The sequence below is a fragment of the Sarcophilus harrisii genome, chromosome 5 (assembly GCF_902635505.1).
Source record: "Sarcophilus harrisii chromosome 5, mSarHar1.11, whole genome shotgun sequence".
NCBI classification, from domain to species: domain Eukaryota; kingdom Metazoa; phylum Chordata; class Mammalia; order Dasyuromorphia; family Dasyuridae; genus Sarcophilus; species Sarcophilus harrisii.
In genome coordinates this window covers 243,145,249-243,171,165 of record NC_045430.1, presented here as the reverse complement: position 1 = coordinate 243,171,165, position 25,917 = coordinate 243,145,249, and the positions used below count along the sequence as shown (strand labels likewise).

At 34.9% G+C, this 25,917-nt stretch overlaps 1 protein-coding gene across 9 annotated transcripts in view; it reads right to left on the bottom strand.

Annotated features, from left to right (window-relative positions):
- The window catches only part of CDK14 (cyclin dependent kinase 14), a 673,115-nt gene that overhangs the window by 131,461 nt on the left and 515,737 nt on the right, over positions 1-25,917 (bottom strand). For all 9 annotated transcript variants that reach the window (XR_004229802.1, XM_031939988.1, XM_031939989.1 and 6 more), the window contains one exon: positions 18,529-18,577. Coding sequence is in view for 8 of the 9 variants with exons in the window: in XM_031939988.1 (XP_031795848.1) it covers positions 18,529-18,577 (49 nt within the window). In the remaining variant the exon portion in view is untranslated. The remainder of the gene's footprint in view (positions 1-18,528; positions 18,578-25,917) is intronic.

The window sequence follows — 25,917 nt, the reverse complement described above, 5'->3', positions numbered from 1 at the left end:
GCCATGGAAGGGCTCAAAAGGGATTTTGCAAGTCAAATAAGAGAGAGAGAGAAAAATTAGGGAAAGAATTGAGAGAGATGCAAAAGGAAATACCAAATAGCTAATGAGGAGAAGAATGCCTTAAAAAGAAAAATTGGCTAATTGGGAAAGGAAATACAAAAGCTCACTGAGGAAAATAATTCCTTAAAAAATAGAATTGAGCAAATGGAAACTAATGACTGTATGAGAAATCCAGATACAATAAAGCAAAACCAAAAAAAAAAAAAAAAAAAAAAAATAGAAAAAATGTGAAATATCTCATTGCAAAAACAACTGATCTGGAAAATAGATCCAGGAGAGAGAATTTTTAAATTATTGGTCTACCTGAAACTCATGATCAAAAAAAGAGCCTGGAAGTCATCTTTTAAAAAATTATCAAGGAAAACTGTCCTGATATTCTAGAACCAGAGGTAAATTGAAAGAATCCACCAATCACCTCCTGAAAGAGATCCCAAAATGAAAAGGAGGGAATGGCCAGAATCAAAACACTTTTGAGGAGGCAGAGAGTAAAAAGAGAGAAAGAGAGAATAAATGGGGGGAAATATAATTATCAATAGTAAAAACATTTTCAAAGCAAGTTTCTCTGGTAAGGCCTCATTTCTCAAACACAGAGGAAGCTAATTCAAATTTATAAAAAGAGTCATGCTTGAAATGATAAAATGATCAAAAAGATATGATTGGTGCCCAAAGGGCTATAAATTCATGCATATCCTTTGACCTAACAATCCTATTACTTGGCATGAATATCAAAAGAGATTCAGAAAAAAAAAGAAAAAAATTAAAAAGGAAAATGACCTATATGTTACAAAAAATATTCATAGCAGCTCTCTTCTCAAGACAAAAAACAAACAAACAAACAAACAAACTGAGGGGATGTCCATAAATTGGGGAATAGCTCAATAAACTGTGATATGTACTTGTGATAGAATGGTTTTGTTCCCTAGGAAATAATGAGCAGGATGTTATCAGGAAAAAAAAAAAAAAACAAAAACAACCTGGAGAGTCCTCTATGAACAAAGGGAAATATGTTGTATACAAAGAAATAGCAATGTTTTGGGATGACCAGCTGTAAATGACTCTGTTGTTATCAGTAGTATAATCATCCACGACTACTCTGACTTATGATAAAAATCCTATCTATACCCAGAGAAGGAATTGATTGTGTCTGAATGCAGATTGAAATATTCTCTATTTCTCTCTCTATCTCTCTTCTTCATTTTTAACTTAATTTTTATTTTCATTAGGGTGGGAGGATCTATGTTTTCTTTCACCAACTGACCTTTGTGGAAATGTTTTGCATAATTTCACATGTGGTTTCTTACTTGTGGATGGAGATAAGGGAGAGAAACTAGAACTCAAAAACTCTTTGAATGTAACTGGTGAAAATTAATTAATTAATTAAGTAGGTGGGAGTCTATCTCATAGGATCTCAGAATTAGGCTTGGAAGGGACTTAGAGAGGTTTTTAGTTTAAATCTCTCAACTTACAGATGACTAAAGCCCATAGAGTTTAAATGATTTGTCCTAATTCACAGTTTAATCAACAAGCATTTTTAATGAACTTACTATGTGCCAACATTGTGCTAAATGCTAGCTCACAAGGAAAAAGTCAAGTTAGTTGCTGTGTTCAGAGAACTTAAATTCTAACAGCAGTCAGAATTTGACCCTTGTGGTCCCATGGCCCCAATTCTAGCCAACACACTTCACATTCTGCCACACTGGTCTTTGAAGGTGAGAAGCAATTCTCCAAAAAAAATTATTTCCTTGGTACATTTATGATTTGTTCACTCTTCCAGAATTGTTTTCTTCTGAGAAAATTTGTATGAAACAGATGCCAGGAAATAGGACCAAAAAAAAAAAAAAAAAGAAAAAAAAAGAAAAGAAAAGAAAAGAAAAAACACAAAAACCCAAACCCAAACCCAAAACATTATTTCCCACTTAACCAACTCTTCCTCTTTTGACTCAATTAAGGTAGAATATAATGTGACCTACAGATTTAGTGTGCTACTTGCATTTCTGGCACCCTCTGATTATTCACTTTTTGGTACAAATCTAGGTTTTATAGTAGAGGGAAAGATGAGGTAAGTGGGGGGAAGTGTGCTTAAACCTGTTCTCATCAGAATTGGCTCATTTGGGTATAGAAATCTATCTTATCCATCAAAAAAGTAGGAGGGAAGAGGATAAGAAAAGGGAAGGGCTAAAAGGGAATGTAGAATGGGGGAGATGGCAGACAGAAGCAAAACATTTTTGATGATAGGGTGAAAGGAGAGTGAGAATAGAATAAATAGAGGAGTATGGAATCGGATAGAATAAAGTACACGATCAGTAAAATCATAATTGTAGAAAAAAATTACAGCAAGTTTCTCTGATCTAAAGACTTCATTTTTTCAAATATATAGTTAGCTAAGTCAAATTTATAAAAGAGCCATTACCCAATTGATAAATGGCTAATGTATATGAACAAGCAGTTTTCAGACAAAGTGATCAAAGCTGTTTATAGTCAGAATATAGTCAGAAACTCTGAGTTTACTCTAACTGTAACTATTTTACACTTATCAGTTTGGCTAATATGACAAAAAAAAGAAAATGGTAAATGTTGGATGGGATGTGGGAAAATTGACACATTCGTTCATTGTAGATGGAGTTGTAAACTGATTCAACTACTCTGGAAAGCAATTTGGAAATGTTCTCAAAGGTACATCTTTTTTTATATGACCAAACATAGCCCTCTGACTCAGCAAAACCTCTAGTAGTTCTATATCCCAAAGAGATATGGCATGCTTACCAACTGTGTGAACAAGGTGTGGTATATGATCATAACAAAATACTCTCATGCTATAAGAAATGATGAGCAGGATGCTTAAAAAAACAAACAGTTTTTTTTTTTTAACTGATTAAAGTGAGCAGAACAAGAACATTGTACATAGTAACAGCAATATTGTATGATGATCAACTATGAATGATTAAACTATTCTCAGCAATGTAATGATGCAAGATAGTTCTAAAGGACATATATTGAAAAATGGTTTCCATTTACAAATTAAGAACTGAGTCTGAATGCAAATTAAAGCATACTTTTTTAAAGCTTTATTTTTTGTGTATTTTGTTTGGTCTATTTCCTTTCGTAAAATGACTAATGGGGAAATATGTTTTTCGAGATTGCACATATATAATCTAAATCAAATTGCTTGTCTTCTCAATAAAAGAGAATGGGAGGAAGGGAGAGAATTTGGAATTCAAAATGTTGAAAAAATCCAAATGTTAAAAATCATTTTAGTATGTAATTAGGGTAAATTAAATATTAAAAATTATTTTAAAACTATCTGATGACATTCATCTATTATATTTGGTATGACTATTACAGAGTTTAGTACAGAGGGAAAAACTTTTAATTACCTAGGATTCCACTTATTTCCTACAATATAGAAGTAACCCATCTTTTCATCAAAACCATGATGAGGCTGTTATCCAAGATAAGTAAAGAAATGAAAAAAAAAAAACTATTATTCCTTAATAGAAAAGAAGTTGATGAATATGAAAAAAAAATTTTAATAATATAAATGAACAATAGCCATATAAAATTACTTAATTTTCTAAGACTAAGAGAAAGAAATAAGAAAGAAAACCTTTTGGCATTTACATAATACCATTAAAGCATCACAAGTAATAAAAGATAGAAATAGTCAATAACGAAGAGGGTTCTATGAAGACAGGTACACTGATACCATGTTGGGGGAACTGTGAATTGTCTTGTCCATTCTAGAAAACAATTTGTACTCATGTAAATAGAATCACCAAGCTTTTCATTCCCTTTGTCCTACTGATCTCAATCATGGGTACATGCCCAAGGGAGATCAATACAAAAAGACTATTCAATAATAATAGTAAAATATTTTATACCATTTACGTGGAGCAAACATTGTGCTAATTAATGCACAAAATTACCTTATTTGATTCTTACTACAATCCTGATGATATTATCTTCATTTTACAGATGAGGAAACTGAAATAAACAGATTAATTGCCTTTCCAGGGTCACTCAGTTATAGTAGATGTTTAAGGTCATATCTGAACTCAGGACATTCTGACTCCAAGACTAGCACTCTACTTACTGATGGGAGATGGCTCAGTGCCCCCATGTATACCAAAATATTGACAGCAGCACTTTTTGTTAGTAAAACCTGGGAACAAGTTTAGTGTGCTACTTACATTTTTGGCACCCTCTGATTATTCAAATTGTAGTAATTAGTGTAATGAAACATTGTTGTGCTGTGATGAGTGATGAATATGAAAAATTTGGACAATATGGGGTAGAGCTTTATGAAATCAACTGAATGCAAAGAAATCAAAACCAAGAGAAGAGTATAGACAATGCCTACAATATAATACAATAAAGCAATCAAAGAATAAGCTGCCAAATTTAAAGTAATTTTAGTCTAGAAGAGGGGTTCTTAGTCAAAGAGTTCACAGAACTATAAAGAGAGGGTTGACAGACTTAGGGAATATGTTGATAGATCTAGATGGATTACATCATTTTAATATAATTAGTTTCCTTTGTAATCCCCTGTATTTTATTTTATGCATTAAATACATTATTTTGACAAAGGATTCAAAGATGTTATCAGGCACTTTAAGGATCCATGACACACACAATTTTAAGAATCCCTGATTTAGCAGGATAGATATTGAAACATCTTTTTCTCTTCCTCAGTTTAAGAAGTAAAGGGCAATGAAGATGCAAGGTTATGTGTGCTCTCAGAATAAAGTCTCTTTGTCAGTTAACTATACTTAACAGGTTTCTTTGTTACAAACAGAGATTCAATAGAAAGATTGTGATATAAAAGCAAAAAGTATCAATTTAAAAAGAGAAATGACCATCACTATCTCTCCCCGTCTCTACTTTAAGAGTAGGATACTATTTTTTCCTTAGGCCAAATTTTGAGGAGAATCCTTCTGAATGTGGTACTAAAATAGTCCTAGAAACACTTTATCCAAGAAGGTCAGAAATAATCTGAACCAAAGGCCATGTTTTGCTTTCCCTTGATCCAAGGAATCCTTTATGTGCATTTTTAATTTAGGAAGATTAGAAGAACAACTTCAGGCCACATTTCTGGAAACTTTCTAAGAAAAGTTTGAGAATGTCTATTTCTATCATCCTTTAAGGCAAATGAGCTGGACGATTCAGGGACCAGCTTTGTGATTGCTGTTGGAGTAGCTGATTGGATTTTATCCCTTAACGAGTTGGAGAGCAGAAGGAAGATATTAGTTTAACCATAAGCACGCCTCTTTGGACAATGAGCCCCATATATAATTAGAAAGAACGGAAAACAAAGTTTGTTGCCAATTCACAAATCTGGCACACATTGCCAATTAGTAAGCAAGGAGATGGAGATTTTTCTCTCTATCAGAGTGCCTGTCAGATAATAAACAGAGAGCTTCTAGTGTGATACCTCCAGAGTTCACAATGGGTTATTCTAACTGACAAAAAAAGACATCAACTAGCCGGCCTTCTGATGGTGACACAAAATGACAAGAGAGTAACCTCCTGGGACAAGCAGGACGGTGTAGGGTAGGGGGAAAGAACTCAAATTTACTAGCAGGAGACTGAATGCCCTTAGCATTTATTTTCATGGCCCATTCCCCAACAGCTGTAGGGAGGAAAGATAGAGGCAATCACACAGCAAAGACCTTTTGTCTAGATTCCACTGTCATTAAATCAGAATAACCTAAGTCAAAATCCTGCTCTAGACCAGACGGGCCCTAAAACTAAGGCAGGGAATAACTGTGATCGCTTACATATATTTCTTTCTTTAGAAGGGCTATTGGAAGAAGAAATGAGAGATGATGTATGTAACATCTTTGAAAAACTGAGCAACAATACCAATGTGAGATATTATTTTCATTATTCTTTAAGAAAAAAAATAATGACTCATTAATTAGCCTCTGCTTCAGGCCATTTTTTCCCCCCAGATCAAATCAGGATAAATTTATAGAATACAAAATTGGATTTTTAAAGTTTCCTATGTCTCTTTTGGAAAATCTATTCCTTACTCTATATCCCAGGACCTTTGCTACCCACCTACTGTCAAGATACCACTGGTTCCTACCCTTCTATAGTCTTAAAAAAAAAAAAAAAAAAGTAACTAAACCTTATCATCTTCCCACCTCCAACCTGTCATCCATTTTTCCCTCTCTTTCCTTTCCTAGACAAACTTCCTGAATATCAGCCAGATATTAATTCACTGTTGGTGGAATTGTAAAATGATCCAATCATTTTGGAGAGTAATCTAGAATTATGCCCACAAAGTTATTAGATTACTTTTACCCTTCGAATCGAAGCAATATCAATACTAGATCCGTTTCCAAAGATGACTAGGGGTAAAGGAAAAGAACCCATTTGTTCTAAAAATGTTTATAGCATCTCTCTTTCTATGCAGATGCCTGTTAATTGGAGAATACTTGAAAAAGTCATGGAATATGATTGTGATGGAACACTACAGGGATATAAGAAATGATGAGCTCAGAGACTTTAGAAAAAAACATGGAAAGACTTGCATGAAATAATGAAGAGTGAAATGATCAGAACCAAGAGAACATTGTACACAGTAAGAGTAATATTGTTTGAAGAACTGCTTTGAGTGAATAAGTTATTTTGTCTCTTATAAATGCCCAAATTTATAATGGACCCATAAAGACACATGCATTGTCTTCATTGAGAGAAAAAAAACTGATAGAGAAGTATGTATGCACTAATTTTACATAAATATACATATTTATATGTACATATAAATATAAGTATATATGGTCTTTATATATATGTATATATGTGCATGTATGTGTAGATACACACACACACACACACACACACACACATATATACACATATCTATTTGTGACTAATGGATGTGACTTTGTGACTAGGATGGGGAATGAAGAAAAGGGAAAAAAAGTTTAATTTACATGATAATTTTGTTGTATATTTGCAAGTTGTACATGGTAGATGCAAATATTTATTTAATCCCCAAAATTAAAAATAATTTTTTTAAAGTCTAAGTTAATAAACCTTTATTAAGAGCTCATGGGGCTAAGCATTGGGCCAGTAAGACAGCTCGCATTTATTAAGTATCTCCAATGTGCCAGACAGTGTGCTAAGTGGTGGGCATACAAAGAAAGGCAAAAGACAGAGTCTCTCCTCTCAAGCAGTTCAGTCTAATGGAGGGGAGACAATATGTATAAACAAGGCACATGCAAGCTAAAATAGAGCTAATCTCAGAATGAAGGTACTAGGATAAAAGAGGATGGGGAAAGTCTTGACTTGTAAAGGACAGAACTTTAGCTGAGACCTGAAGGAAGCCCTGAAGAATTCCAGGTATGGGAGACAACAAGAGAAAATGCCCAGAGTTGGGTGACAGAGTGGAATATATACTGGAGATACAAAGAAAGGGCAAAAACTTCCAATATGTTCTACAAATAATCTCTACTTCCTTCCTACACATTTATTCTTGAGCCCCACAAGGACCTGGCTTTCAAGTTCAGCATTTTTCTTTGGAGGTCACATTGACCTTTTTCTTAGCACCATATCCAATCACCATTTCCTAATCTTTATTTCTCTACCCCTCTCTCTTGCATTTGAAACTACCCATCATTCCCCTCCTTGTCACACCAAACCAGTACTCTTCTTGTCATTCTGATATTTCTTTGTATCTTTTGCTAGCTTTCTCTTTTTTCCTCCCCTTTTAAATGGTATCATTCCCATGTATTTTGCTCTTAATTTTCTTTTCTCTTTATAATTCCTTGGTGAATATATCCATATTCACAGATACTTACTATATGTGAATGATTCCTAAGCTTGCTGTTATAGATTGGACTGGATCAGATTAAATTCTCTTTCATCATCCCTTAGTTGCTTGAACTTAATATTTCTGAATGAAAGCATCTAAAGCTAGATTTGGTAGTGCAAGAAACAATGGTTACTATTTCTCTTGTAATCCAAGCTTGAAATCTTGAAATCACCTTGGACTTTCTCTACCATGCCCCGAGTCTGTTAATTTTTATTTTTTTCTTTCCCTTGGTCTCTGCATTCCCATAGTAACTATCCTAGTTTAGGCCCTCATTATTTTTAAATTGTACTGCTGCAGTAGCTTCATAACTGATCTCCCCAGAGAGATTTAGGAATTTTAGGGGACAACAAACTCAATATTAAGTCAGCAGTATGAAATGGAGTCCAAAAAAAAAAAAAAAAAAAAAGCTGACACCATTGGAGATTCAATGAAAGGATAGCTAGCTTCTAAGATCGGGGGAGGATAGTCTCAGTGTACTCTGTCTTTTTGTCAAAACTCATCTGGAACATGGTGTCTACTAAGCCCCAAAGTCTAAGAAGAATATTGGTAAAATGGAGAATATCCAGAAGAAAATAACTAAGATAATGAATTTCAGATCCATATGACATAAGGATCAATTGAAAAAATAAGGCATATGTAGGCTAGAGAATATAAGACCCAGGGTGGAGGAGAGCTGCCTTCAAGCAGAGCAAGATGTGTTCCATTTGTCAGAACCAAGAATCATGGCAGCCATCCTTGCAAAGAGGGAAGTTTCAGCTTTGTGTCAGGAAAGACTTCCTAATAATCAGAGCTGTCTAACAGTGGAATGGACAGCTAAGAACATGGAGGCCACTTATCAGTTATGTTACTACAGGAAATTTCTCTTTACATATGGGTTGGGCTAGATGGCAACTGAGATCATCACATCTATCTCTCAAATTCTATGATTCATCTCCATACTTTTCTACCTACGTGATTTTATTCGGGTTGTTCTCTCCCATTAGCTGGTCTATCAATGTCTTTCTATTTTTCAGAATTCGCAGGAGATGACACTTCTTCCTGTCACTTGTAGCTCTCTCTGATTGATTCTTCCAGTCGAATCGATCTGTTCCATACCCAAACTCCCATTATGTTTCTTTTCTTTCTTTTCCTTTCTTTCCTTTCTTCCCTTCCTTCCTTCTTTCTTTCCTTTTTTTTCTTTCTTTCCCTTTTTTATTTATCCCCTAAGTTCAAATACCATTTTTGTATAGATGATTTTCCCAAATCAAATCTCTTGTTTATTTTTAATTTATGAAATAAGACAAGCATTTCTATAATACAGTATAATTGTTTTTAAATGGCTGTAACTGAAAATACAAACCCATTATGTATAACTTGTTATTCCTTTTAAATATATAATAAAGTTATAATATAAATTTATTTTTCCTTTTTAAAAAGTGTATCACCATCTTTTGAGTTACCCAGGATCAGTTTTAGAGGCTTCTTGAGCTCTTCTTGCTCTTCTCACACTCATTCAGTTACCATCTTGTGGATCCTATCCCCAAACCACCTATCATATCCACCATCTTTCCTTTACCCATGTGCTCATAATATATTTCAAACCCTTCTCATTTTTTTCATCAGAACTGAAGCTAGAGCTTCTTCGCTGTTTTCCCTCTTTCTCCCATCTTCTCTCTACTCCATCTTCTATAGAGTTGTCAAAATAATCTCTTGTACTACTAACCTGCCTAAAATTCTACTCCTAGTATAAAATGTGGAATTCCCCCTCTATCATTTGGGCCTACTTACTATCCCAAATATTTCACATTATTCCATTTTAAGCACTTCATTCCCATCAAAGTAACCAACACTTGGATTCTGAACTTAATATTTTAGAGCTTTTGCACAAACTATCATGCCTGACTGGAATATCCTTCCCTAAATTTCAGTTACAAGTGAATGAAAAGAAAAATGTAATTCTTTTCTCATCCAATTTTACCATAAATCTATGCATGGATCTCTGTGGATGGTATGTTACGAACTCCTGTTTTAAACTGTAAGAATCTTTAATTTGGGGCTTATATTTTCTTTATCTTTGAAACCCCCAGTTCCTTACACAGTAGGCTCAAGTTGAATCCTATCTCTTTCCTGAAGGATTTCACAAAACCTTAGAAAGAAAGCATCTTTGACCATGCTTCACACTATATCCACCATGGTTTCTTCTGGGATGTGGTTTTTGCTGAGAAAGCAGTGATGGGATGTTTGGACCCTCCAATGGGTGGGTCAGTTAAAATCCTCTTGTCACTGTCTCCAGAAATCACTGAATCTTAACATTAATCAATATAATTATTATTATTATTATTATATAAAATAATATATACAATATATAATCACATATTATAATATAATTAATAGAATAGAATAATAATTAATAATAATGTCAAGAACTTTTGTTGTGCAGAGGATGTGGGGAAATAATGTTCTTGATCTCTTGCTTTTCAGTGATCCTCAAATGATCTGACATTCTGTAAAACATTCTGTTCTACTTACAAGTAAGATCCAGTCATAGTCCTTGATAACAATTCGGCAACAGTGGATGTAGCATAGAATGTGGAGTCAAAAAGACCTGAGTTCAAATCTTACCTCACAAACCTGCTTGCTGTTTGACCCCGGGCAAGTTATTCATTTTCTGTCACTCTCAGTTTCATCATCTTTAAAAGGGAAATAATAAAAACAGCACCTACCTCAAAGGGCTCACAATAGTGATCATCAAAGGAGGTAACATATATTAGGTGTTTTCCAAATTTTAGAGCTCTAATAAATGCTAGGTGTCCTAATGAGTATTAGGCATCTCCACTGATCAATCTGGATTCTTGTTTGAGTTTCTCATTACAAATTATGTATATTTCCATGTTAGCTAAAGATGTATAATGGATAGATAGTTAGAAAAGTAGACAGATAAAAGACATAGGTAGGAAGACAGACAGACAGACAGATAGACATAGATACACAGAGAGAGAGACAGACAGGTGATAGACAGACAGACACAGATATACACAGATGAGAGAGACAGATAAGATAAAGACAGACAGACACAGATAGACATAGATACAGAGAAAGACAGACAGGTTATAGACACAGATACACACAGATACTCAGAGAGACAGATAGATAAGATAGATAAAGACACAGAGACACAGATAGATATAGATACACAGAGAGACAGGTAGACAGAAAAAGACAGAGATAGACACACACATAGAGAAAGATACATTTATATATATATAATGTGTGTTGTGTGTGTAGAAAAAGAGAGAGAGGCAAACAAATGGATAGCTAGACAAACTTAGACATAAAGTGATCTTTAAGTGCTGTATGTGCTAGATACACCAAGGATGGAAACATACATAGTATTTTTCTCTCACAGAACTTACATTCTAATGAAGAAGATTGTAGAGAGCTGAAACTCTGAAAAAGATATGCCTGAACCAGACAAGAGAGAACTTAAGGCTAATTACCTATTTGATGTAAGATAATGGCACTATAAGCATATATTTAGATGATGGCTCTCCTCATGATTGGCGCTTGCTGAATGCTTGGTGGTGAGGTAATCATAACCAAGGATTGGAGGACTGAGGGAGAGAAGTCAGGGTCACTTGGCTGCAGAATGAGGAGGAGAGAGGCTGGAGAATCTGGACTCCAGAATCCAGGATATATCTTTGGCAAGCTGCATGGCAGCTTGCCTGCCTCCTTCACTTCTCCCCCTAAAGACCAAGGACTTTCATTTATCCTGACTCTGGCTGATCCTGAGGCCCTCCAGGGAGCTAGCCCATACTTTTACAGAAGATAATACTTAAGGGCATACTAGAAAACAGGGAATAGAAGGAGGGTACTTTATTGGAGATATTAGGAGACAATTGCTAATTTCTTGGAAATATGGACTAGAAAAAGATAAAAAACTCACGAAAAATACCTGTGAAATTGAGGATGGAATTCAGATTCCTGAATTCCTAAATTCCGCTAAAGCGGAGGACCATGGTGAAAAACTGTAGGAATAGCTTGTCACAACAATGTATACTCAGACTAACTGGTTTACAACATCATTATCATTTTCATTAGTGTTACTTAGTACAATCAGTTTGCAGAACCTTTATAATCACGAGTCCCAATAGCTAATATACGTAGATTCCCACAATAACCCTGGAAGGTTAACACTATTATATTCTCCCCACTCTGAGGATAAAGAAACTGAAGCTCAGAGTTCAGTGATTCTCCTATGGGTTGCAAAGCAAGTAATGTCAGAATTGGGATCCAAACTCTCATAATTTCCCAATGCAACCCTCTTTCTACTACATCCTGATGCTTCTCATCCATTCCCATGGCCTTAGGCTCGTTAGTACTATGGCCTCACTTATCAATTGAACTAAATAACCAAGTGGACAGTCTGATATTGATTTAAGAGTCATCCTGGGAGCACAGAACTCGAGCAGTCAAAAATTTGTGCCCCAAAATGAAATCATCTCCTCACTGCACTGATTACTTGACCATTTTGAAGTTATGGAGGGAAAAATATATCAATGATACAAATAATTATTTTTGTAGAAACGTAAGAAGAAATCCTCCAGGCCCCGAAATAAAGTAAAACTGTTACTTTGAAGCAAAAAGAATTTTAACAAAAATGGTCAACAATAAAAAAATATTGCACCGAGTAGAAAAGGGGACTTTTGAAGATTTGCTGCCTTTGAAGATTTGACTCAACTCAACTGCTCCTCCTAGTGTCAATAAGAGGTTTGTTCCTAGCACATTTCTAACCTACTTGTCATTGATTACATCTTCAAGTAGTGCACAGAATTGACTCATTCTGCTACTACCCAGCAAATTAAAATTCTCTTCCATTTTGCTACATATTAATACATAAGAAAATTCTGGTCCCAAAAGAGAACAAAAAGGCAGAGTGAAAACAGCAGTTTTCATGAAAAGGAACTAAACGTTTGAAAGGGAAGAGATTTCTGAACTAAAATGTAATGGAACGCTACAGCTCTGCCAACACCCAAAATGTAGGAAGGGACAACCAAAATAAATACACAGTACAATTCATGGCTTCCTCTACACGTGCTATTCTGAATTTATTACATTTTGCACTGTACTTATCTAGGGGTGCCTTCTTAAAATATATTTTGGAGGTTAAAAATGGATCAAGATAAGAATACTTCAAACAGAGTTCATGAAGCCAGAGTTTGGATACAACCCAAAATATTCTAGATTAAAGTCTATGATTTTGCCATTAAATCCAAATATATGGGAGTAGGGTCAGGGCAGAGCCTGAGGGTTTTTTTTTTCTTTTTTCTTAACCCTTCCTTGCCCCTCTTCCATGGATTCGGCCAATCAATTTCCCTGCTATTCTTGTTTAATTCATACAACTAGGGGAGACTTGAGGTTGGAGAAACTTCAGAAAGCACCCACTTTCTTTAAACAGGAAGAAATTAAACCTCACTAATACACAATTCATAAGAGGAAGAGCTCAGAGCTATGACCCTGAGTCCAGTCCTTTCTCTACCATACTGAAGCTGCCTCTTTTGAAACTGAATTTCCAGAGAATTTCTTTTTGCATTGATCCAAATGTCGAGAAACCCCAGTTGTTTCTAAGAAGAATGAACAGACTACATTTTAACACTGGGGCAATTGGGGAAAAAAAACTCAACTTTAAATGGCAATTCCCACAGGGGCATTTATTCTCTAATAGGTTTTACTTTATCTTCTGTGAAAACTGACTGTATTTCCATCCTAAGCTTGTTGTGGATTTTTGCTGTCTGTTTTCTGGCCTTCTCTTAACAATGTCTAAATTTCTGAAGTTTTTCAGCTGTTAAAGAATTCCAAAACAAGCAAGGTCTTCCTGGAAGCTTACCCTTAACTTTGCTGGAGAGCACATTAAGGCCTCTGCTCCAGCCATAATAATAAAAGATCTTTTTAGTGGTCAAAATTCTTGGTTCATTGCACATACATGCCAATGTTAGACAACTATAAATAGGAAGATCTGGAAGAAAAATAGGGGGCGTCTTTACAGCCCTGCTGAAACACAACAGGGTTGTGTTTTTGTTTTTTTTTTGAAAGATGAAAATGGTTCACATTTTTAATGAAATTAGAGTTTGTTCCTTATTGCCCCTTAAGCAGAGCTAGTAGTTATGGTGTATTGCCAATGTAAGAGAACAAAGAAGTCTATATTCTTTATTAATATATATCTTCTATCCTGGGTTCCTCAATTAAGATTATACCTTAATAATGGCCTTTGGAGTTGAGAGATCTGTTATATTTTTTGAAGACTTTGCTCTTACCTCTTCTTTGTTACCCCAGAATCCTAAAACACCTTTCAAAGGGCCAAATTATGCCCATGGTTACATGTACAAATGAAGTCAGTGGGGGATTGTATGTTACCTAAGGCAGGCTTTGTCCCAAAATAAATTGGGTTACTTATTATATCTAGTTGAGCAGCCTCAGGTTCCATTTTTTCAAAAAAAAAAAAAAAAAAAGCCTTTTGGGCACAGTTCTACCAGTTGGCTCAGTATATCTGACATTCTCAAGTCTTCCAGACTGATCCACTCGGAATAATTTTTTGTTTTAAATAATACCACACCTTAGTTTTGAACAATTACTTTCTCATTATATTGAATCATGCTTTCAGACTGAATTCATACTCTCAATGAAGCTACTCCAAGATGCAAGGTTTGCTATGCTTGCAAATTAGTTCTTGCAAATTAGTTCACCTAATTTTGAATCTATTACAACTGTCTCTCTGGACGGTTCATCTTTGAAGTGGATGAGAACTAACCAATTCCCACAATTTAGTCATTGTACTGTGGATGTGCAAATTAGCTAGCACTAGGTAAATGCATCACTTGTTTTACAAATGCAGTTTTTAATGGTATAGCTATTTTGCATCTAGATATCATTCTGGGATGTTATAGATGATGAAATGGACATGGCTGTTTCAAGGTCACCAAGTCATTTAGTAGGGGAAGCAGTAATGTAATTAGTATTGCTTGATTCTTATGCCCCTTTTTCTAAATTAAGTTAGGTCTGAATTGACTAGAGGCTATCTTTCCATGCTGACAACTGAGTATACTGCATAAAAGTAGCAAAAAGTAATAATCCTCACTGATGATTATATTTCTTAGAATTTCTCTATTAAATCTTTCAGGATGTACCAATTAATATGGTGGAAACTCGGAGCTATACAAAACTAAAAACTTCATTAATCTAAGTCACATGTATAATTTTTAAAATTATTCATTTAAGGAACCCAAATATGTTTAGAAAACTATATTTTAAAAAACCTTTCAATATTCAACTCAGTTAATCAAATTGTTAATAACAGATCAATCATAAGATTTAAGAATGACATACAACTATATATAACCATAGCCATGGCAATCTTAACCGTCTCCACAGAAAATCACAGCTTAGTAATGAGGATAGAGTGCTGGAATAGGGTGCAAGTGAAGCTTCAGATATTTCCTGATTGTGTAACAACAGCAGCAGCAACCACTACGGGCAATCACCAGAAAAGTCTTAAGCTCGGACATTTGGCCTCTGAAGTCCCTTTCTTTCATTGTTCAATTCTTCCCAGAACCTCCAGGCTAATCCAAAGGCCCAAGGTCTCCCAAACTTTCCAGCCCCTTTTCAGTTTATGTGCTGATGTCTCCCTTTAGAATATAAGTTCCTTGTGGGCAGGGCCTGTTTTTTTAATTTTAATTTTTATTCCTTGCCCTCTATGTTACATACTTACCACATTTGAGCCTCACAAATAACTTGCAAGGTAAGTTCTGTAAATACCACTCTCCCCATCTTACAGATGAAAAAACTTGTAGATGATAAAATGCTTGTAGATTTCAGCCTTAATTTTCTCAGGCGGTAATGTATGTGACAAACTTTAAAGGACCATGTAAATGTCAGTTACTATGTTTATGGTGAAAATGAAACATGCCAATGATACAAGTGTTTGAGTAACCAGTTACCTTCATCATCATGGTATTTCATATCACAAACTGGTCAATTCCATTTGAGAAACTGGATCAAATGATTAACATATAAATCACTTTGAAAACCTTAAAAAGTGCTATATAAATATCATCATCATCATCATCATCAGTTTAAGTCTAATATCTAACTGAGAAAAAATTGACTAGTCCTTTGTTAATGGAAAACAGAGTGTCATTATTTCAGAAGCAATGTCTCAAAAGAAATTCTGTTTTTTGTTCAAATCCTGTTATGAAAAGCTCCTACTGTCCATAGAAATAAAGCTCCATTGATGGATCTCTGATGTTCAATGCCTTATAGACCAAATTGGACACTCATCCTATGAGAAACACCTATTCACAGGATTATAGGGAGCGGGAACATCTAGTCCAATCCTTTCATTGTACAGATGTGGAAAATAAGGGTAAGTGACTCGGTTAAGGTTTGGACTTGCACAGGACTGGAACCTAGGACTTCCAATTCTATGGTCAGATTGTTTTTGTTGTGATCCTTGTTCAATGATGTCAGGAGGGTGATGTCTTGATTTGCAAGTAAATCCTTTGAGAGAGGCAGAACTGGGCAAAATCAAGAACTCCCCATCCCTGCCATGTTACAGAAGCATGAGGCAGGGTGCTATCCTGGACAGAATGCTTAATACAGAGTAGGAAGGTGTCAGCTCCAATCTTCAGTCCTGTGCTTAGTAGCCATGGGACCACAAACAAGTCATTTAAGCTCAGGCACCAATCTAAATGATAAATTACACAGATGGGTGGCTATCAGTGCTAGTGGAGGGAGTTCTCATGCTAATGTAATCTAAGATCCTAGATAATACTGACAATTAGTAAACCACAGGTCTTCATTTCCAGTTTCTTCTTTATTAATGAAATTAATTGCTTTGCAAATTGCCAAAGAATCTAGAGCTGGAGGGACACCAGAGACTGCCTAGTTCCACCCTCTTACATTTAAGATAAGGAGCTGAGTGAGGTCCAAAGAAATTTGTAAAAATGAACTGGACACATTTCAGGCAAAGGCCATAGAACCAAGTCAGAATAAAAAATCCCACAACAATGTGAATCTGTTTTAATTATCTTTCCATTTGAATGATGGAGAAAAGCCTGATTTGTCGTCTTTTTGATATCAGTTGAAGTAGTGAGGAGGTAAATCCAGAGATGTAGGCAAAAATAAGAGGAAAAAAACAAACAAAAATCTATGGACACAGCTTCCCGTTCCTCACCTCTAACTAAGGTCACATTAGGGATGGGACCACAGTATTTTGGTTGTAGGAAAAAAGCTAATCAATAAGATATGAGATACATATCCCTGGAAGGTCTATATCTGTGGAATGGGGTGGGGACTAAGAAGTTTAAGAATGAGATCATACCCATGAGTTGAGCTTCCTTCTTTCTCTCTGTGAATATTTCTAGATTTCTTCCTTTCTACAATAACCAGTCTTATGTGCCATTTTTCACAACTGGTACAACTCAGCGTTACTTTAAAAATGGGTCAGAAGGTTAAAAACACAACAGCAAGAAACAGTCTTCAAACTGGGGATCACTACATGGGATGATTAAAACCAATGACATTCCTTCTTTAACTAATATTCTAAAGGAAAGCACATGACCTGTTTTTGTTTTCTTTAAATAAGAAAGGAACTACTTGATTTATATGTTCTATAGCACAATAAAACAGTAATTAGTACATAATAAACAATAAAATAAATAATTCTACCTCAGACCAAAGGTGAATTTTTTTCCCCCTAAATGTGAGGTCAAACAAAATAACTTCTTACATTTCAACAACACATAAAGATGTGTGATGATAAAGCTCTGTCTTTTAAAAAAATAAAATAACTGCATGAAAATTCTACAATAACATACTCACTAACATTACAAATGAGAATTAAACTATGGAAACTAAGGTTATTTTCTTGCATTTCATTTTCGAGGTGATGGTATTCAAATAATCAGATTCATCATAATAATAAGCCACCATACCACAAGCGACTCTACTTTGAAAAGTATTATAATTTCTTTGATCAAATCCATTGGGCTTCCTGATTTTCCTTGAAATGTAATTCTTAAAATAAAATTATTTAAAAGTGAATGCCAGCAATTTAATAAGGGCTTCTTAATCTCTATTTAATTCTATCAAAGATTTCCCAGTAGGTTGATAAAATTTTTTGTTTAATTTAAAACGATCTCTGAATAACTTTTTACATGGTGATACTTCTTGGTGTCACCAATTTCCAAAATTATAATGAATTAAAACTCCACAATGAAATACAGTAGGATAATGGACATTTAAAGAGAATGACAAATTATTACATAAGGTCCAAATCACATGGGTAGACAGAGATCTTTGTGATAAGTTGTAAGACTGTCTTGGATATCAAATAATATACCATTCATCCATTGCACCAAAATGTTTAGGCTGGTCAGTAGCACTCAATTATATTCTAGTCAGGATGTTTCCCTTGATGCAAAGACTCTTCAGAATTCAGATAACCTTCAGAACACTGAGCATTAACAAATTTGGGATGTGTACTTACAGAAAAAATTGATGTCATATAACAAAAATAATGACAAAATATGCAATATTAACTCTGACTCAGAAATTTAACCAAGTGAAAAAAATTCAACAAAATCAAAGAACAAGGAACAATCATTTTAAAGACTTACTTATTCCATGCTTGTCTAAGGTTTTTAGAGCTGTACAGGGTAAAGCGTTCTGAAAAAAAAAGAAAGAAAAAAAATACCAAATTACATTTATTGCAAATCTAAATGATACAAACCTGTTCAAGAAAAAACTGATTTTAAAAGCACTTGGTTTAATGAATGATGATGGAGGCAGCATTTGTACCAGATGTTCTGCTCTTATTTCCAACTGAGAAGTGAAAAATGAAAACAAAAGAATAAAAAGGTTCTTTAATTGAGAGCATTATTTTCTCCAATCTAGGTTAAATTATCCTGTAAGATGAGCTTCCAGAATCATCATTTTCACCTAGATAAATGACACAAAGGGAATAAAACCTCAGGGGAAAAAAAACCCCAAAACTATAGTGCATATGTTTGTGTACACATACACTATTCTTCTTCCTTCCTCCAGGAAGATGCCTTCTTCCTGGCTCCAGAAAAATGTTGGACGCTTTCCCCATCCTATGCTATGTTCATATTTCCCTCAAGAGAAATTTATGAATATTGTATGTAATGAATGTTGCACCCCATGAAACATGTGTGGGAATGGGCCTATAAAGACCATCCCAGAGAGAGTGTGTTGAGCTGCCAAGGTAACCTCCAGGCCTGTGAAAGCTCTGTGCTGAAGGAATTGGCAATTTGAGATGATTAAACGTTCCTTTTATTGGCTGTGGAACAGGAAAAACTGATGACTTGGTGGACTTTTAAAAAGCAATGGATCAACCTTGTGTCAAGATTATTTTAATATGAAGCTCTCTTTGAAGAGGTAGAGAAAGGGCTTGGTCTTACATCAGGCTAAGAGCACATCCGACCTTGGTGGGACTGAGCCTGCAACTCAAAGATCTTTCTGCTTTTTTCACTTTTCTTTTGCATTCCTTTCCCAAGTACAGAAGACTAAACATGAATGGTGAAACAGGTATGTCCAAGCTTGGAGGCTACCTCGGGGAGTCCCAGAACGTCTAGGTCTTAGGTCATTTTGAACAGTACTCGGTCTCAGAGAAGATGATCACTAGTCAGAGCATGAGCCCAACTCCTAAACTGGCTTACCCAAACACAAGGACGTGGAGGGAATTGTTTGGAAATGAGAAATGTAAAATGCCTATTCAGCAGTCCCACAAACTGCTTCTTCATGTTGAGATGTTCCTGGCCCAGCAACAATAGTTGTAGGTGATTCCTAAGATCATAGGGTCATAAATGCAGAGCTGGAAACCTTCTAGTCCAATCTATTTTACAGATGCAAATATGAGACTCAAAGAGAGTGTGTGTGTGTGTATATATATATATATATATATATATAGAGAGAGAGAGAGAGAGAGAGAGAGAGAGAGAATATGTATATGTCTGAATTGGGATTTGAATCTAGGACTTTTTGATACTAAGTCTACTACCTTAGTACAATAATCAAACCTTCCAAATATAGTGTTTGTATGTAAAACAAGACCATGATCTTGTTATCAGCACCATACTCTGACCCAGTGAGCTAAAATCAGTTGCTTGGGAAAGTCTTTGTTAAAGCATGCTAGTGAGTTTTAGTTTCAAGCATTTCTTTAGGATAGAAGAAATAAATAGCTGTCCCATACTTAATCTTATTCTCTCCTTGGGGAGAATCTAGATATGAGACCAATTCTAAGGAAATATTTTCCTGGAGCTCTTATAGAGGGGTTGTATGAAAGCCAAAAACTGATAGGAAAAAAAGCCCAATTATTCTATGCAGTCTGAGTCCTGGGTTAAGAAATTTCATTAGTTGAGAAGTAACACATTCAGTGCCCCAAACTCTAGGTTTTTACTATTAGATAATTTGAAATATGATACTTTATACATAGGTTGAATTTGTGATTTTATAACTAACTTGTCTCAGATCACTAACATTTATGCAGAGTTTACTATATGCCAGGTGCTGTGCTAAACACTTCATGATTATCATCTTATTTAATCTTCACAAGAACCAGGGAAGTTATTATTATTATTATTATCCTTTTATAGATGAGAAAAGTGAAGGAAAGAGAAATTATGTGACATGCCCAGAATCCTACAGCCAGTAAATGTTTGAGAGCACATTTGAACTGAGGTCTTCCTGGCTCCAGAGCCAGTGCTCTGTCCAATGATCCACCTTGCTACCTGTCTCAGGTCATCTTGCCACTTGCTTTGGTGCTTACACTATCTAGAATAAAACCTTCCAGACCAGAACCATGTATCTCTCCCTGGGTGAATCAGCCACTTAGCTTGTAACTCCACTTCAGGGCTGAGTACCATTAGTCAGGTGGTGAGAGCAACGTCATCTAAAGGGCATTTAGCCCATCAGCTCAGGAATGGCTAACCTAGCTATGGTTGGTATATGATTGTGACTGTATACTGCTATACTATAAGAAATGACAAAGGGGATGGGAAGAACACTATATACAGTAATGTTCTAATGATGACTGTGAAAGATTAGCTACTCTGAACAATGCTATGATCCATGATAATGGATTCAAATTAAAAATGCTTTCCATCTCCAGAGAGAAAGGGAATTGATGAACTCGGTGTAGACTGAAGCAATTGTTCAATTTTATTTTTCTTGCCCCCTTTTTCCTTTGTAACATGGCTAATGTGGAAATATGTTTTGCATGACTTCATATGCATAATGGCTGTCAGATTTCTTATCTTCCCAAATGAAGAGGGGGGGACGCAGGGAGGGAGAGAATTAAAAAAACAAGATAAAAAAATTAACCACAACAGTAACAGAAGGGCACCTGGCTGTTTCCCATCAATATTTTACATTTATTTCCATGTTATACATATTACATCCCTCCCATTGTGAGGGATATCTGATCATCCATACCTCTTTCCTGTCCATCCCATCCACATCTTGTCCTGAGAAAAGTAATCAGATCAATACCATACTTCCTTCCTTATCCATGATTCACCTATATATGTTGCCTCTCCTATTACAAATATAAGCTCCCTGTTGACAGAGAGATCTCAGTTTTGTGTTTGAATTCCTAACTACCAGCATATCACCTGGCTCTTGTAAGTCCTTAATAAATGCTTATCTATCCATCCATCCATCCATTCATCCAATCATCATTTTAATTGTCTATGTTGATGTTTATTTTCAACAATCAGCTTTGGGAAGGTGGGAACCCTTTTATTTATACTGCTTTTGTATTATGCTGTGCCAAACATAACCATGAGTTTGAATGGTATTTACAGTACCAAAATAGTCAATTCTTTAATTCATTGTGGTGGGAAATACAAACTATAGCCAAAACAGTAATTTTCCAAGAATTGAAAATTAATGTATTTATTTAAAAAAAAAATCAGAGGTAGTTAATGATGTGGTGAATTGAGAACTGGCTTTGGAATATAAATGTAAAGCAGTCCTTATATTCAAGTCCTGCTTCTGATATAAACTAGATATAAACTCACGGGTTCTCAATTGTGGTCCCTTAACCCCTTCATGATCCAGGCAAATCTTTTAAGACTTTTAAGCCTTACCTATCCTCCGTTGATTAGATTACTAGGTTGATTAGATCCTTAGCTTGATCAGGAGGACACTTTCAGTGTCCTTACAGAGAGTTTCTCTCACCAAAATAAATACAAGTCATGTTAAAAAAAAAAATCACGGAAATTATATAAAAGTTATCAAACTTTTTCATTGCAGGATCTCTTTGCATTATTAAAAATTATTGAAGATTCCCCAAAGCTTTTTGTGTGTGTGTGTGTGGCTTATGTTTTTGATATCTTCAGTATCAAAAATTAAAATTTATAAGCTTTTACAATTTTATTAATTCATTAGAAACAACAATAAATCTATTCTCTATTAATATAAATAATATTTAAATAAAAAATAAATATATTTTCCAAAACAAAAAAAATTAGTGAGACGAGGAGCATTATTTTACACATTGTTGCAAAACTCTTTAATGTTTGGCTTACTAGAAGATGGCTGGATTTTCATATGTTTCTGCATTCTGTCTCTCATTATATGTTGCTTTGGTTGAGGTTTATAAAGAAAATCCAAATTCATACAAAATGTATATAGATGGGCAAATGATAACTTGAAATCATAATCGAAACAGTTTTGACCTCAAGGATATCTCAGGGACCCCCAGGGTTTTGTGGACCATTCTTTAAGTTTTAAGTCATCTTGGCTCCCCTCAATAAGACTTTGTATTTATTTATCTAAGTTCCAGGTGCATAATTTAATTAAGCTCCTTGAGGGCATATACAAATGCCCAGCCCAAGCTTAAGCACTTAACAAATCTGGATGAATGGAATCACCTTGTAGAATTACCTTTTTGGGTTTTTCTGAAAATCAGGGATTACTGAATTGACAAAGAAATGGATAGTGGTGTGTGGTAAATTGAATGCTGGATCACTGGAGTGCATGAGATGAGATAAACTCTAATTCAGGGAGATGCTGAACAGTTTAGTTTACATTTTGGGCTAACATTAAAGGTGTTTTCTAGTCTTAATGGATAATTGAAAAAGATAAATCATGGGAAAGGAAAATTTAACTTTTCAAAGCTCTCCACTATCATAATCTAAAACTAACTGGTATGAATCTAGAGGAAAATTAGAAAAATTAATTATATCATATCCTTTTACAATAAAGTTCTTAAAAAAAAAAATCTTAGCATTCTTCACAAAGCAACCTCTGTAATTTGTAATGATTTCCCAAGTAACAAGAATTTCATTAAAGATAACACAAGTTAATATCATTTAGCACTTACAAAGTAACTTGGTTTCTCATTTCTAACAATCATTTGCTATTCATCAAAAAGCTCCCAAACTTTGCAGTCTACCACACTAACAGCAGAAGACTTTTGTTCTTCATCAACTTTTTCTTTCAAGTATCAACAGCTAACAGGGCAGCGTTAGATGTGAACAAAAGAACTAGACAGGGAGGATGAAGACAGAGAAAGACTGAAGGAATGGGAACAGAGGGACCGAGGTCCCAACCTCAGCTCCATCCCTAATCACCTGTGTGATCTTGAACGGGTCATCTAATCCGTATTTGTCTGTTTCCACACTTATATAATGAGGAAGTTTGCATAGATGACCTCTAAGTTCTCTCTATGATCCTATGAACTAAGCTTAAAACAAAAGTTAAAATTCAATTAAAAAATAAAACTATTAAAAGAGAAGAATTAATTACCATGATCAAACTCACAAAATCGCAGAATTTGATAGCTGTGAGAGACTTTGTATTTGAAAAGAATTTCTACTATACCTATTACACTGAACTATATGCTTTTCACTTTAGTATCACGGACAACTCCTCTGCTTAAAGATCCCTCAGGAGGTCTTTCTTGTTTTTCCAGAGGGGGCTGGGTGACTTCTAAGTTCCACCAACAGTTTATTAAGTCGTCCTTTCAGCATTGGCCATTCCCACCTTTTGTAATATTTGCCAATTTCCTGGAAATGGACAACTCCTCAAGTGTTATGATTTGCTCTCTTACTTTAATGACTTAGAGTAACTGTAGAAATGTATGCTGACAGTATAATCTTTTTATGAGAATTCTGTTTGTATGCTTTGACCATTTATTAACTGGGCTGCTATCAAGTATGAACAAAGCACTATAGGAGTTCCTCAAGATAGAAAGGTCACCTGGTCTTTGCAGGGTAGAATTTCTAGGGAAAGATAAAAATATAGAGACCATCCCTTAAATGGAACATATAAGAAACTGGGAGAAACAGAGCCATAATCCCAGAAGAGGAAAGCAGAGAAGTAGAATAAAGAGATAGAAAGAGCAAACTGATTTCACTAAGTGTTCATCCATCCACCCATGTATCTATCCAACAATCTATTGATCTATCCATTGATTTATCTACCTACCTATCCAACTATCTATCTAGCTTTTATTTTCTCAAGCAAGATCCAAACAGTCCCCAATAACTTTCCAAATAGCAAGAACCTGGAAAATTGGGTTGTTTGTGCCTTTCAAATACTAAGAAAATGACTATGTAGATAAAACATAATATAGTAAAGCAGATAATGAATTAAGCTGGGAATTAGGAAGACATGAATTCAAATGCTTCCTCAGATATTTTCTAGCTATATAATCTGGGGTAAATAACAATCTCTTGAAACTTCAATTTTCTCATCTATAAAATGGGGGTAGTAATAAAACCTACTTCAAAGGGTTGTTATGAGGATCAAATGAGATAACATATACACAGCACTAGCAACACTCAAAGTGCTATATTGATGCTTATTATTATTATTATTATGATTATTACTTCAAGCACTAGGAAAATATGTCTCATCCTGCTTGATTTGGATATGAAAAGTATACACTTAACCATGTTTGGTTTTTATTTATTTATTTTTTGAGAGCTAGACATGTTCTTAAGTGAAATGATGTCACAAAATCAATACTGGATGTTTTTTATTATACCTTCCCAAGAAGAGTTTTCACTCTGTTGCTTTCACATCAGCATAAGAATGTTTTTCTACTGTTCTCCTGGAGTAGGTTTACTATAACACTTAGAATTTTAATAACTACATTCCCTTTCCAATTATGGCTAAGTTAAAAGTTTAAAATTGTGTTCTCCAAAAGCACTGGCTCACTTGGAGCATAGCGGAGAAATGCAATTAATTTAAACCTGCAGGGGCACATTCACCTTCTTCCCTTCTGTCAGGATGGCTGCAGCAGATGCCCATATCACAGTGGGAGATGAAGAGCACCCATGAGAGCAGAGGAGAAATGACTTACTACAACAAAATACAGTGATGGAGAAAAGCACCATAATCCTAAATTCTACATTTCCAGGGTCATATACCTTTACTCACTTGAAAATTCCTAACGAATAGCCCTTAGCACTAGCTGGGAGGGTTGGATTGGTGTGGACAAAGGAAGGCCAAGTCAAAAGCAATCTGAGACCCAAGGTAAAACAGGAAAACAATTCTGAAGTTGGATTTTACCGATTAGCTGGTAGTTAGGGCATAATATACACTCCTCAACTCTGTTTATATTCATGTACTTTTTTAATCATAGGAAAATATAGATTTTTCTGTTTTAAGCTAATTAGGCATTTTATAAGGAAATTATGAAGGGGAAAGTAAATATACTAACCAACAAATGAAAGATTCTAAAATTCTGAAAGGTGGGGGGGGGGAGAAGGACATAAGGGTTTAGGGGAATGACTATTTCTTAACAAGGTCAAGACTTCTGAATCTTTTTTAGATAAAGATTTAATATTTGTTGCTATATGATATCAGTCAGTGAAATGGAAGATAAGGACAAACAATATACAGAGAACTATCCATAAAGTAAAACAACATTTTAAAAACGACTTATTTTATATATAATTTTTTAGAAGTTCTAACAATCATCAAAGCAGAAAGCTTAACTACCTTGCTTTGCAAATAGAAGAACTGAAATCTCA